This window comes from Alligator sinensis, unplaced genomic scaffold (assembly GCF_000455745.1).
Source record: "Alligator sinensis unplaced genomic scaffold, ASM45574v1 scaffold390_1, whole genome shotgun sequence".
NCBI classification, from domain to species: domain Eukaryota; kingdom Metazoa; phylum Chordata; order Crocodylia; family Alligatoridae; genus Alligator; species Alligator sinensis.
This window is the reverse complement of record NW_005842890.1, coordinates 9753-23996: the sequence shown is the minus strand read 5'-3', so window position 1 is coordinate 23996 and position 14244 is coordinate 9753. Positions and strand designations below refer to the sequence as shown.

Here is a 14244-nt window from a genome sequence, read left to right as displayed (position 1 = left end):
ACTGGGGACATAACAGGCATAATCAGGAGGTATAGTGGACACTACAATGCCCTGAGGGGGCAGGATTCAAAAACGATTAGACACTTACAATCATTGACAAAAGACAGGGTTAACAAAATATAAAACACAAACAGAGCAAACAATACTGGTTGGAGAAATATAAAAAAAGTGCAAAATACAAAATGCCAAAGGACAAGGAAATATAGGGCCTAGGTACCTGGAAGGGGAGAAAACACAATGGCCCCTTTCTACTGCAAGAGGAATTTCTCCTTGTTAGCTCACTCACCCCAAACCACCAAAACTGGGACTTGAACTCATCTCCCATGTGGCAGGCAGAAACGCTGCCACACAACCACCAGTGCTGGTACTGCTCCAAGCTGCTAGGGGTCTTGACCTTCCTGGAGCCACGGCCTCACGTTGAGCTGCCTGGTCTCTGATTGGAGGAGCTAGAAGCCGAGCTGGGAACCTCTCAGGTCGCTGCCCAGATCCTTGCTGGAGCGGGGAAGCCGCTCCTGCTGGCTACAGCCTCTGGTAGGGAATCCTGGAGCCCAGTAGAAAGCCTCTCCTGACGACCACACGCTGTGCTGCTGAGGGTCCAACTGCTGCCTGCAGGTCCTGCTCCTTCAGGCTCTTCTGAGGCAACTGCTCCCGCCCCACTGGCTCAGCTCTTGCCAGCTCCTTCCTCATAGTCCCTCACTGGTCTTTTCCCTAAGTCAGCTGTGCTGTCCCTTTTATCCCCCTCCAGGTGACCCAAGGGGCCAATCAGGGGACATGAGAGGTGAGTCTCTGGGGCCCGATTGGTGAGGAAAGGGAATCCCAAGTCCTCCAATCATCTTTTGCCCTTTCAAAACCCCTGGGCTAGGTCACTGCCAGCTAGCCCGTCACACATGTATGTTGCTACTCCAGTATGTGCCTATTGGCTTCTGCAATATGAGACAGTTGGGACTATGAGAGCTCAGCCTCCCTTGCTTGGAATTTGGTTCTGCATCACTGAGTCTACAACTGGATTTCTTCCTGAAGGTTGAATTCAGCAATCATGCATTGTGAGTATGGGGGAGGGGATCATGTTATTGTTTTGCAGAAGAATTGCAACGTGCCTTCAGCTGAATAAGCAATGGCATGACCTAGCAGCAATACAAAATACCAGCAGCCATTCATGGACTTAGTGGAGCAGCTCTGGTGAGTGAAGTCTGATCAAATTAAATTGCATGTTGGCTGGGCTTTTTAAGGTCTTTAGTCCACTCCAAATGGAATAAGGGCCCTACAAGGGTCTGTAGCCAATAAGCATATGGAGAAGGTCTTTAGCAGGATTGAACTTGTAGGAAATTGGTAGCAGTAGGCTGAAACTGATGTCACCTTTAAGAGGCTACTATATGATGAGTCCCCATTTAAAAAGGAATCCATCACACGAGCCTAATACATGCCTTCTCTGTGAGTGGTTGCTACTGCCACTATTTTCTGTCCCCTTCATCACTGTCAGCAATCCCTCAATTCAAGTATGATATGACTCACTGCTGTGTCTTGAGGTGACTTAACAGCTCAATCCTCAAGTCAAAGGTCTGGCCACAGGAGTTACAAGTAATTCTGTCAGGGAGAGTAGGCTGCAGGCTGGGATTCATCTCCATTTCCTTCCCCTGTTGTCTCTTTTCTGCTCTGAGAGTAAGAAGCTTTGCCTCAAAACAGGCTGTTGCTTGGTTGAGGTTGTGGTGCCATTGGAGTTGGTTGGCTCCTCCAAACTCTTGATGTTGGTGTGTTTTCTTGAAGTATGACTTAAATATGTCCTTGTAGTGTTTCCTCTGGCCACCACAAGATCTCAGGCCATTACTAAGCTGGGAGTAGAGCACTTGTGTTGGAAGTCAAGAATTGGGCATCTGCACACAATTAAGTTGGTGGTTGGAGATCACTGACTTAATGCTGGGAACACTAACTTCAGTAAGGATGCTGGCATTTGTACAGTGATCTTCTCAACTGATGTGGAGGATTTTCTGGAGGTATCGTTGGTGACACCTCTCCAGACTCTTGAGATGACAACAGTAGATCACCCACATTTCACATCTGGAATCTCACACTCCTGGCAGGGTCACCTATGGCAAACAGGCCTTAGGGGAGGTTCCAGACAAACCACTGTCCAACACCAAGTCCTCAACAGTGGATCAGGAGGAAGAAAATGTCAGAAGTTCAACGGCTATAAAGATGAAAGAAGGCTGCAGCAAGATGGAGGTCTCCTGTCATCTAGGGCTCCCCTTTGCCACTGGGCCCGGATCTCTAACTTGCCAAGATTGTGTGGTTGCTGCTTCTGTGCACTAGCTTCCTCATGTTAAATATACTGAGGTGCAAGCTTCTACCACAGGAAACCATAGTTTCATGTATCAACCTCCAAAAGTCCTGTGGCTATGGGTCACTGGTGATGGAGACAGGACTAGTGAATCTACCAGTCCACCAATCTGCATGCAGGTGATGGTAGACTGATGGTCATCTTGCACCTGGACTGAAAGAGGGGTGCAGTTTGGCAGCTTTTACCTTGACTGAGCAGTCCTATTCAGGATGCCCTCTGCTCATCCTACATGGAGAAGGGACTAGAAAAGGTGCCCCAAACCTTAGCTGTCTTACCTGCACCTAGCAGAATAACTGTGTCCAGTGGGATCACTCTCTCTGTGGTTGAAAACATAAGAATCTGAGTATTGTTACCTTCAAGGACCAACTCACCATTATACTCTGTGTTACACCACTCTAGGATGGTGTGGAACAGTTGGAACGTGCTGGTGACGGGGCCTTTTGGCTGCTAACACACACCCTTTGAAGGGCAGTGACAGTTTACAAACCAGATAATTTACCAGTGGGAATGGTGAGACGCTGGCAGGCCCCCATACCTTGCCTGCTGATTTCAAGCATTAAAGCAGAGCATGCAAATTGGAGTGAACCGAGAGGTGAGGACTGATCAAGTTACCTGGGAGGCCAGATACCTTTTCACTGTCAGGTGAGGGCTAAGAAGAGGTGATGATTTGACTCTGTCCATAGTCTGTTTACACAGTAGTTCTCAATCTTTTTAGAGTTAAGGCACCCCTTGTTTGGCTTGAGGGTGCCACCCGTCATTCCACCCCTTGGGAAATGCCAGAACCATGTCAATGAATGACCAGAGTAAGTAACACCAGCATTATCCAAGGCATTTGGGGACTTCAGTTCCTACCAATCCTAACAGGGAGCTCAAATGCTCTGAGGCAGTGGTTCTCAACTTCTCAAGGCCCTCGCTCAGAAAACACCAGCTTAGTTTTCACTCGGTTTCTGACTACAGAAAAATACTAGAGCCCTTCTATTGCAAAGAAGCGAGGAAGCCCAGGGCAGAGCGTTTTGGACACTGCGGATTTCTATTTGCAACCTCTGAGTTTACCTAGCGAGCCAAGTCTGTACCCCTCCCTCTCAGCGCCAGGGCAGGTCACCCGCGAGCGCGGAGCCACGTGGCCCTCCCCTAGCCGCGGGCTGCGACCCCGCCTAGCACCCCCGAGCCTTGCGGGCGCAAACGCCGCGCTTTGTCTCCAGCCGGGATCCGTAGCCGAAAGGGCCGAGCCTGCGCGAAGGACACGGAAGCCGCGCGGGAGCAGCCGGAGCAGGTAACTGGGCCGCGGGCCCGGCCGGGTGGGCTCGAGCCAGCCCCGCGGGAGTCAGAACCGGGCCTCGGCTCCAGTGTCTAGACGCGGGCCGCTCGGGCAGGGCCCCCCTTCGCACCCGCTCTTGGAGGGCGCCTGGCCCGGCCCGAGCGGGAAGTGGCCGCGGAGCTCGGCTGCCCCTGCCGCCGGTGGTGCCAGCCCGGCTTGTCCCCTGGGGGCTGACTTATTTTGAAGACTGAAGGCTCGGGGCTCTGTGCTTCCGGAGTGCTGTTTTGTCGCTTTTTCTGTCTCTTCCCAGCTGCGTCCAGCTTACCCCTTGGCCTTTCTGTCTCTTTCCCTGCACGATCGGGATGTGCTCTTGTGCTCTCTCAGTAACATAGCCAAGTTTCGCTTTTTTGGTTTCATGCTATTGAACAGGCCTCTTGCTGTGCCTGTGTGCCTTCCTTGGGCTAGCCTGTTCTTGTGCCGTTAAGAGTAACTCTTTAAGAAACAGCCAGCTAAAGCTCATAGTATTCAGTTACACCTATTGGCTGAACTGTCGTTTTGCCTGTTGGTTGAGATCTAAGGGCTCCTACACACATGCGGGGATCCCGCCTGCTCTGACGCGCTGGAAACAAGCATGGAAGTTGATGCGCTTTGGCAGCCTTGTGCATCACCTGTATCAGCATTGCCACGTCTCCATGCTGATAAAATAGCGGTAAGGTGCTTTGAAATAAAACACGTCTGAGCTTTAGTTCAAAGCACCCCAGCGCTATTTCTTCAGTGTGGGGACACGTGGCAAATCCTGACATATGTGACGCTTGGGCACTTTTAATTAGCACGGATCACTAATTGAAGTGCACAGCACCGCATCTGCCAGCACATGTGAAAATGCCCATAGAGAAGCAGGGCTGGAAGGGACCTTCGCAGGTCATCAAGTCCCAACCCACTGCCTGAGGCTGGATCATCCCTATCCAAACCATCCCATCCAAATCCATTATCTAGCCTCTTAGCAAAACCCCGACACAACACAACCTAACCTGCCACGTTCTGCCACAGAGAAACCATATGCATGTCAAGTTTGTGCATAGTAAACCTCTAATGTTTTTCCTTCCTTTAAGTTATCATTATGTTACGTTGAAATCATAGCTTCAGATTATGTTTAGTCTGGGCATTTTTTTTTCTTTGAGATGATACATTTTAAACAGACAAGGTTCTTTGAGTAAATCTTATATCTTTTTTAAGACCAACTCAAATAGTTGGAAAAGTTCTTTGCATGCTTTCGGGTATAAATACCCTTCATCAGGCTGAGGAAGCCTCTGCAGTTGGTGTGTGCACTTCACACCAAAGAAGAAGTTTTCCAACTATTTGGGTTGGTCTAATAAAAGATATCAGATTTACCCAAAGAACTTTGTCTGCCTATGTCCTTAGACCAACACAGCTACAACCTATACCCCTGTAACACTGTAAACAAGCATTCTCCAAGGAATGCTTCTTGGCAGTCTCATAGCTTAAGTTTGATGCTTCATATCAAAATAACTGCACAAATCTGGACCAATATTGGAGATAACAGACTAGCTTTTAATTTGCAACTGACTGTTCAGGTGGCCTATGTTGGCTGGATGCTGTGAGAAGACTAGGGCAGCAGGAGGCTTGGTCTCCAAGTTTTGTGTCTCTCCATTCTAAGGGTTCGTGCTGTGTTCTTGGCCCCACTCTCCCTAACTTCAGAGTGCCATGCAGCCCAGAGCTTTCAGAGAGCTGTGATGGCTGGGTCAGGGTACCTGTGTACAAGCAGTCTGCACACTTGTGTTCAACCCAGTGATTCTCAGCCAGGGTCCTATGGCACTCTTATGCCATGAGAGCTTTTCAAGAGTGATACAAGCAATGTTAGGTGTGCAAACATGATTCACAACATAAACCCAGAGATTGCAGATAGGAATGCATAGTGTCAAAAACATTTTGATCTGCTGTGGTCTTCCTGAGTTCTTAACAAGAAAAGAATTGCTCTACTAGTTTTCTGTAGAGCAATTGTACATTGAGAACTACTGGGCCAGTCAGACTCTTTCCACTGAGGTCCTACAACCAATTAAACTGTTGAGTTTGAGGTAACTTAATCCTTCTTTCACAAGTTACTTCTGGTGTTGCAAATGACAGAATAGAAGTTACCTGAATGATAATCAGTTGTGCTACACTAGTACCTGGTTGTACCAGTTATGGACCAGAACCACACTGTGCTAGGCGCTGCACAAACATCACAAACACCTAAATAAAACAATATGTAACCTCAATCTTCAAATACCTCTATGTTTAACTTTACTACTATAAGCTATCATAAGACTACAGCATTTACAATACCAGGACCTTAGTTAATAGCTTTGCCCAATTATTTAAAGTAGTTAGCTTGTATAAGGTTTACAAAATTATGCTACTGTGAACTGTAAGGCAGTTTGAAGTCTTGTTGTGTCATTAAGTTCACTTAGGACAAAACTGGCACAGAGACTGTATTTTTTTAGAGCTGATGTAAAGTTTATTCTGTGTTTCAAGAGTAAATACTGTAAAAGTGTTGGGGTGGGGGGGGCATGCTGGACCTTTTGTTGTAACTATGAGTTAATTCCCCGTGTTAAGGGCAAAACTTAACTTTAGTTAAGAAGCCATAGATGGGGGCCTCCATTTGGCATGGTATCCCTTAGACTTTACCCACTTCTGCATTTAATTCTATAAAGGACATTTTCAGTTTTTTGGAGGCTGTTGCAGAACCTGGGGTCTTGGCACAGAGTATATGGCTTTGGTCTTGTCAAGCAGTATGTGACATGAGATATCATAGAAACGGATCAATGCAGATGAACTATTCTAGGTGGCAGCACCAACTGCAAAGAAAAAGATTTTTTGGAGTGAGGGAAAGATCAGGCTGTCCATAGAAGGGTAGTGGCACACTTGGAGGATAACCTAGCTGGTGAGTTGCCCAAGACCACACAGCAGGAGGACTGAACCCCAGCTTAGGTTTCCTGAGTCCCAGTTCAGTGCCCTGCCTGTATGATTGTGCTGCCATCCATGTGATGAACTTATAAACCTTTTCTGTCTTCCCTGCTGGCTGTCCCAGGGAGTTTTGCTGTCTGCCTCCTGAGATCAGGGTTCCCGGGCTCCTCAGGGGCTTTAGGTTTGAACATGCAATAAACCTTTAAATGTGGTTTAAGGTGCATGAAGAAAAGCTTTTGCTAAGCGATGTGTGTGTATGCATATGTGTGTGTGTGTATATATATATATATATATAGAGAGAGAAATATATTTTTTCAAAAAAAAAAAAAAAGAGGCCCTTGCTCCATTGGTGCTGGGACTCCAGGAGCTCCTGACTGGGACTTTCCTTACAAAGACTTCACCTGGGTTGCAGAATTGCATGAGTCTTGGTTGCTGGTCCATCTCCAGATTTTCTTCTGTCAGCTGGGTGTGGAGACTCTTCATCTGAGAAGCCTTTTCCCTGGAGCACCTGGCTGGGGTGTTCTCAGAGGAGCTGTCTCTAGGGGTTGTAACCTGCTTCTCCCCTTTTCTCTGCAGCCACGTTCCCTGTCATGGTGAGTGAGAGGCGCAATGGAAACCTGCTTGTGCACTTGGGGGCCAAGCTGCAGGCCTACCCTGAGGAGCTGATCCGTCAGCGCCGGGGCCATGATGGCCACACGGAGTACCTGATTCGCTGGAGCATCCTCAGCTTGGAGGAGGGCACGGGGAGCAGCACCAATGCCTCTTCCACAGAGAGCAAAACGGAGAACATCCTGATGTGGATGTCAGCAGAGGAGGTCTATGCCAATTGCCCGACGCTGCTGGGCAAGAGGAAGCCTGAAGGCCAGCGAGTGAAGGAGGAGAAGGCACCCAGCACGTTTCCTTCGGATGTCACGCTGGATGAGGCCTCGCTGTTGGAAATGAAGGAAGATGTCAGGAGCCTGGTGCAGCGGGCTGGCCGGCAAATGGCTAGGGCTATGGGCCCAGCATCCTCCATCCTCAACACCATCCATGTGCTGAGTGCCTACGCCAGCATTGGTTCACTGACAGGTGTCTTCAAGGAGACGGGGGCTCTGGACCTGCTGATGAAAATGCTTTGTAATGAGGAGAAGCAAATCCGGCGCAGTGCTGGCAAAATGCTAAGAGCCTTGGCTTCGCATGATGCAGGTAAGACCCCTTGGTGAGCGGCCCTGTACAGAACCCTAGGGCATGTTTGGATAGTGTCAGCTTGCTGGAAAGCTGGTGCTTCATGGTGCTTGTGGTAGATATGGGGGAGCTTTGCAGATGGTGCTTTCCAAACAGCCAAAGTGTACTGGGAGGTAATAGGGTATAATTTTCTGATCATATGGAGTTCAGTTTGGCAAGGGTAATAGTACTCTTGGAAAGTACCTCTTGAAAAGGGCTTGATTGACTGGAAAATCCTTACTAAGGGCAGGAGTTTACATACACAAGTGTTACCAGATTTGCCCGTCACTTTGGGGAGTGCTCATTTATTAGGGGTATGTTTCTGGGGGTATCTATAATTCTATCAATGTGCTGCTTGTGTTACTTGTGTTTCTATATGGAGCTGTATCTCTCCCTTCTGCAAGTCCTCACCCCCAATGGAGCTATCTTGCAGGACTCAGTTTCAATGGACTGGGTTCCTCCAGCCACTGAATCAGTCAAACATATGTATGCACATATACACAGAGATCAACAGGATATGCCTGGGTTATTTAGCACTGACAGGCTAACACCCTCATATGCCTTGAACTCAGTTCATCAGGGCAACAATAAAATGCAGTCAGACTCAAGCACACAGGTTAACAGAGCACATCTGAGCCAGGCCGAACTATTCAGCATTGATAGGCTGACACCCTCATGTGCCTTGAACTCAGTTCATTAGGACTATAATAAATGCAGTTAGACACATACATGCTAACGGAGTACGTCTGAGCAGGCTGGGTCCGATCAGCACTTTCAGCTGATACCCTTGTGTGCCTCAAAACTCAGCACGTCACAATCTCTTGTCACAATGGTCCTAGTAGTAACCCCCTTGATGAGCAGACCCCACTGTGGTTTGGGGCATTACAGGGATCTTTGGCTTAGGTAAAAGAAGCATTGCTGCAGAGCAAATGGGGAGGTCAAGGGGAAGAAGGAGCAGGTGAGGTTCAGAGAGAAAGTATAGCAACCAGCTTGACCATTAAAGTTATATATTGCCAGGTATATGAACTTATGATGATACCAGTAATAATAGCCATACAAGAGAGAGAGACAAATAAAAAGTTATAATATTACATAATTTCAATTAGGTTTTTGGGGAAGTCTAGCGTGAGTTTGATTAGCAAAAGTCAGGTTTAGAAAGCTGTGCCTGGAGTAAGGGAATAAAAGTCAGGTTCCTGGAGACAGAGACTGTTGGGATCTCACCACTCAGCGAAGCTTGAACCAGTCAAAGTTCCCAGGTATTGTTGGAGCTGGCAGACAGGCACAGTTCTGACCACAATTAATGGAGAGATTCCAGGCAGAAAAGGAGTGGAACTGGTGCAGCTTTGGATCCAAGCACCAGGACCCAAACTTGAGCTTGGGTAGGGGTTTTTGTAGAGGACTAACAATGGCTCAAGGGAGAGCACTAGGTTTGTTTAGGGGTAAATGATGGCTCATATGCTGGATACTAGGAACTGATCACTCCGGACATGGATGGCATTTCTCTGAGGGAGCTCACAATATAGACAGGCAGATTCAGCGTTTTGGATACCAATAGAGGAGTCATTACTAGAATTGGTCTGATAAATGCTGAGCTGGGTGTGGGTTGATTAGCATTTGGAGCAAGGATTCCCCATCATGCAGTGCTCCCCTGCTTTTCTGATCCCAGAATTCAGTGCGGTCCTTGCCTTGGAATCTCTGTTCTCCATCCTGAATGCTAATGAAGGTGCATGCCTGTTCCATTTCCCATTTAAATGAGTTGTCATCTGGTTCCATCGTGGATGCAAATGAGACCGGGGAGTTGCTTCACTCTTATCACCCTTGTCTGGAGGGCTTTAAGTGTGTCATCTCCCACTGCATCTTCTTTGTCTGTTGTAAGTCCTTCCTCTAATCAGTTCTTGTTCAGGCAGAGGTGGGGAGGGGGAGTTCTTTGCGAGTCAGACAGGCTGCATCCTGTGCCAGGGTTTCCCAAGAAAGCAGAGCTGAGAGGTAACACAAGCGCTGACACTTCTATCAGGTCCAGGGTGTGCTGTGCTTTTGTATCCGAGCTAGACACAGTCAAGCCTCAGCAGTTCCTTCTGGAGTCTTTTTTTTTTCCCAAAGGTTGAAGGAAGTAAAAGATCAATCTAGATCTAAGGAAAAACGTGAAAGCATCAACCTCATCCAAGCAAATCTCACTGTATTTATATGGAGCTGTTGCAGCCTGGTGCAGTATTGTTACAGTTTAGCTAAATCAATTCAGTCAGCTAAACTGTAAAGCTAAACTTATTTTCCCTAGTGCTCTTGTTGATGGATGCAGTAAATTTTTTTGTGATGACCCTGGATAGTGATGATATACTGAGAGGCCTTCTATGGCTAGGAAGATGAAAAAAGGGTGTAGTTCCTATATGTGGTTGGCTTTGATCTCTGAAATCTCATAGCAGTAAATTACTTAAGATGGAGAATAGAACTTATAGAGGAGGAGATACCTGATCACTTCCAAGAGCTTCCAGAGAGAGCTTGGCTCCTTTTGTTGGAGGAGTTGGTTCTCCTGTGCAAAAAGTTAGTATTAGGTATCACGAGCAGGGATCTGAGTTTTCAGTTTGCTACGGAAAAATGCAAATTTTCTCCTTTAAAGGAGGAAACTGTAGGAAATAGCAGAGTTCCTCTTATAGGCTGGGAGAGTTTCAGCCTGCAAGGGACTGCTTGGGGGTGGGAGGACTGGGAAGAGGATGATTGAAGGCAGGGGGCACCACATGTGTATGTGCACATGCATGCGTGTGGTCGGCACACAGCCAGGCAGCGTGGTGGGAGCAGCTCTGGCAGCTGGATACAGGTAAGTCTGGAGTAGGGGGGGGAGGGGTTGGAGGGCCAGGGCCAGGGGACTGTCTGGGTTGTGTGTGTGTGGGGAGCAGAGGGTGTATGGAGGTGGGGGAGGGGGGAAGAGTCTGGGTGCCAGGGCTGCAGCAGGGCAGTCAAGTCTGAGGCAGCACTTAATGCTACCAGAAAGCCCAGCTCCGCGCTGTTGCCGGTGGGGCCAGGCTGGGATCGTGTGAGCTGGGAGTGATGGGCAGTGGCAGGGATTGAGGGGGCTGCGGGTTGGGAGTGAGTGGCACCAGCAGGGTTGCAGGGGCTGTGGGTCAGGAATGAGGGGCACCAGCAGGGATGGGGGGCTGTGGAAAGAGAGTGAGGGACACCAGCAGGGCAGGGGGGCTGCGGGAAGGGAGTGAGGAGCAGGGTTGAGGGGGGGCTGTGGGTCAGGAATGAGGGGCGCTGGTGGGCCAGGGGGTTGTGGAGTGGAAGTAAGGGGCATTGGCAAGGCTGGGGGGCTGTGACTTCAAAGTGAGGGGCAATGGCATGGGCAGGGGCAGGGCAGTGGCATATCAGGGCTGCTCAGCACCACAGAGCAGTGGATGGGGGGCAGCTGCAGCTGGACCTGCATCCTGGTGAGTGAAGAGGGCAGGGGGAGCTCTGATTTTCCATGATAAAAAAAACCCAACAAAATCAAATGCCAAAATATATAGGTATTTATAATTTATTTTTTATAATGATTGAGGCACCGGTAGCCTTCCAGATTGCTTTAAAAATATAAATATATCAATAAAATATTATGTTCAACTAATCCCTATATATAGAGTGATATTTAATTTTAATTGTGCAAAAACATAGATTTTGGGTTTTTTAAATCAGAGAATTTTGGGGGTTTTATCAAAGAATCTGCAGTTTTTAAACAGAGAACACCAGAATCCTTGATCATGAGTATAGGATGGGTAGTGTGTATAGCAGTGATCTCCAACCTTTTAAAGTACCAGATCACTTTTTGAATTAAAGAGCAATCCAAGATCTACCGTGTGCCATGGCCCCCACACCCCGCGTGCTCAGTCTGTGAGGGAGGGAAGGGGTAGGGGAAAATCGAGGTCCCCATGGTGAGGGAGGGAGTGGGGCAGGGGCTGCGGTGAATGGGGGGCCTGGCCAGGGCAAGTGGTGGGATGATGGGAGCCCAGGTGATCATCCAGGCACTGGGGGGTTCCTGCCACTGTGTGCATCCCGGGAGGTGCGTGACCCCTGATCTGTGCATGCATGTGCGCTCAACTCCCCTAGACTGAGATCGGCTGTTGGAGGCTCTGACCAGTTGATTGCGATGGATTGGTTGGTGACTACTGTTGTATAGGGAGGAGACAGTTTTCAGTATGGTCAATATGTAACAGACAACAGAGGAGTGTACTGCATTATCTGTAGGATGGGTTTAATATTTCTTGTTGCATCAGCTGCCCCCTGCATAATATCAGGTTTTCATTTGTGCCAGAACTGTCATTTTTATGCCATTTGGAACATAGGGCCTTCACTATTATCTTCCAACTTTGATGGTTTTGTGCAGCAGTTAATTGTGGCTTCCTGTGTCATTTTGATGGCTCGTATTTCTGCCTCTGTTTTACATTTCCACGATGTCTTTGTTCTACCATGATGCCTCTTGTCCTGGGCATTCCAGTCTCCCCCTTGCCTTGTCCTATTTTTTGTGTCTTTCCTTCCTGTGTGTTGACATATTACACTGATTCTGACCAGACTTGGAGTTTGTGTCCCAGTCTGGTGGAAGGTCTGTTTGTGCAGCTCAATGCGTTCAGTTCCGTTCTTTGTGCTGTTGCTGTTGGGTTCAGGAGATGATTTGTTTTCAAGTTAATGAAACAGAAAAATATTTGGTCTAACCCTGCCCTCATTGACATCAGTGGGAACAAGCCTGTGCCTTTGATCTGTCTCTTTTTAAGGATTCTGCAGTGTGCTTGCACCAGCTTCCCCCTGCACTGTCAAGAGGGCAGCATGGGTTTGGGTGGAGAGAGGCAGGGCATTGCATACAATATGTACAACCTGTACCTCATTGAGTCTTCTCAAACTTTTAGCTGTTTGAAGATGTCTTAACACATTTTCAATTCTATAAGGAGCAAAGGGCTGACAGCTTACATGATGTTAAGGTTTACTTACCTGTGTGTCCATAGAGCTGTTCACAACATATTGAGTTATTTTTTGGCTGTGTGATTAACTCGTGAGCAGCTCTAACAGCTGCTTTTAAACGTTGCACATGTGCTCAGAAATTTCCAGGCATGAGAAGTGGCATCTCCAGAGAAGTGTTCAGAAGGTCACAGCAGACTTTTGAAATGCTAGTGTCACCTATGAAGTGAATTGCAAAGGCTTTTAAAAGACCTGCTCTAATGATCTTTTTGGTTTGTTTATGATGTAAAACAGACTTCAGAGAGCTGTATCCAAAACAAAGCTGCTTTCTTACTGGTTTTAATTTGATTTTACAAATATCAGCAGTATAAGTTTTATTTTTTCAGGAGGATTGGCTGAATTTGTGAGCTTTTACGTAACTGAAACCATGAGTATTGAAATATTTAAGAGACATTTTTCCTCAGCATGTTAATCATTACAAGGAGAGCTTATGAAAGTGTGTTAAACAATGATCGCATTTCTCTTGTCTCAAGAGATTCAGCCTTCACTTGTCTTCTTGTCCTCCAGTCCATCCTGCAGGCCAGAAGGGCCTGTGAATTTCTCATATGAAATAGCAGAACTGATGGTTTTGGAGGAGAGGAGAATGTGGCTCAGACTGCTTTCTTAACTGAAGCAAAAGCTTTCAAACAAGACTTTGATTTTACTTTCTGGGTCAGCTTTAATGCTAGTGTAAGTGCTTTCAGGTGCCTGCTCTCATTTAACTGCTAAATTTTGGTAGCTTTTGTTTTGTTGTGGCTCTTTCTGGGGCAGTAAAGAAACTTGCTATCCTAGACTTCTCTCTAGATTTATTTGGCCCCTTAATATGGGGAAAAAAAGTCTGGTCATTGTATCCAACATGTGCCATGACTTCTCTGAATTCTTTTAGGCTTAGGATTGCTTGGTGCCTTGGTGATTGTTGAAAGGGGCTTGGACGTGTCAGGCTTTCAGAACTCCCAAGACAAGGGGAGTAGGTGGTCACGGGTTGTGGTATTGTGTATGTTGCGTCTGATTCTCTTTATTGGTGTGGATGACCCTCCATGAAGAAACATTAAGTTGGTGTCTGTTATGCTTGCAGGGAGTCGGGCCTATGTCCTCCTGTCCCTGAGCCAGCAGGATGGCATTGAGCAACACATGGATTTTGACAGTCGTTACACCCTCCTGGAGCTGTTTGCCGAGACTACGTCCTCTGAAGAGCACTGCATGTCCTTTGAGGGCATCCACCTTCCACAGGTAGCAACTGATTAAGGCAGTCCTTGGGAGGGGGGCAAAGGGCACAAAGGCATGGAGGATTTGCTGGGGAAGAGATGGAATGATGGATGGTGGGGCTTAGAGACCTATTTGGGGGTGGGAGCAGGTGCAGAGTCCTAGTTTTAAGGACAGTAGATGGATGACTCAAGGCAGGCAGGATGGGTGGTGAGGGAAAGGGGGATGTGGTGGAGAGGGCTCTGGACAGGTAGAAGGAAGGCCTGTCAGAGGAGGGGGGATGGTTTTAGTTGGATGTGATAAGAGTAGGGGTTTGGGG

General features: G+C 47.7%; 1 protein-coding gene across 6 annotated transcripts in view; it reads left to right on the top strand.

The window, feature by feature from the left end:
- The first annotated feature begins 944 nt into the window (after window positions 1-944).
- LOC102384316 (cullin-9-like) overlaps window positions 945-14244 on the top strand; it is a 20956-nt gene continuing 7656 nt past the window's right edge. For 4 of the 6 annotated variants that reach the window (XM_025192107.1, XM_025192108.1, XM_025192105.1 and 1 more), the window contains exons 1-3: window positions 945-1043; window positions 7137-7745; window positions 13798-13952. In XM_025192107.1, the coding sequence (XP_025047892.1) occupies window positions 1037-1043; window positions 7137-7745; window positions 13798-13952 (771 nt within the window). In that variant the 5' untranslated portion in view covers window positions 945-1036. The other 2 variants (XM_025192106.1, XM_014525818.2) reach the window with 2 other exon arrangements.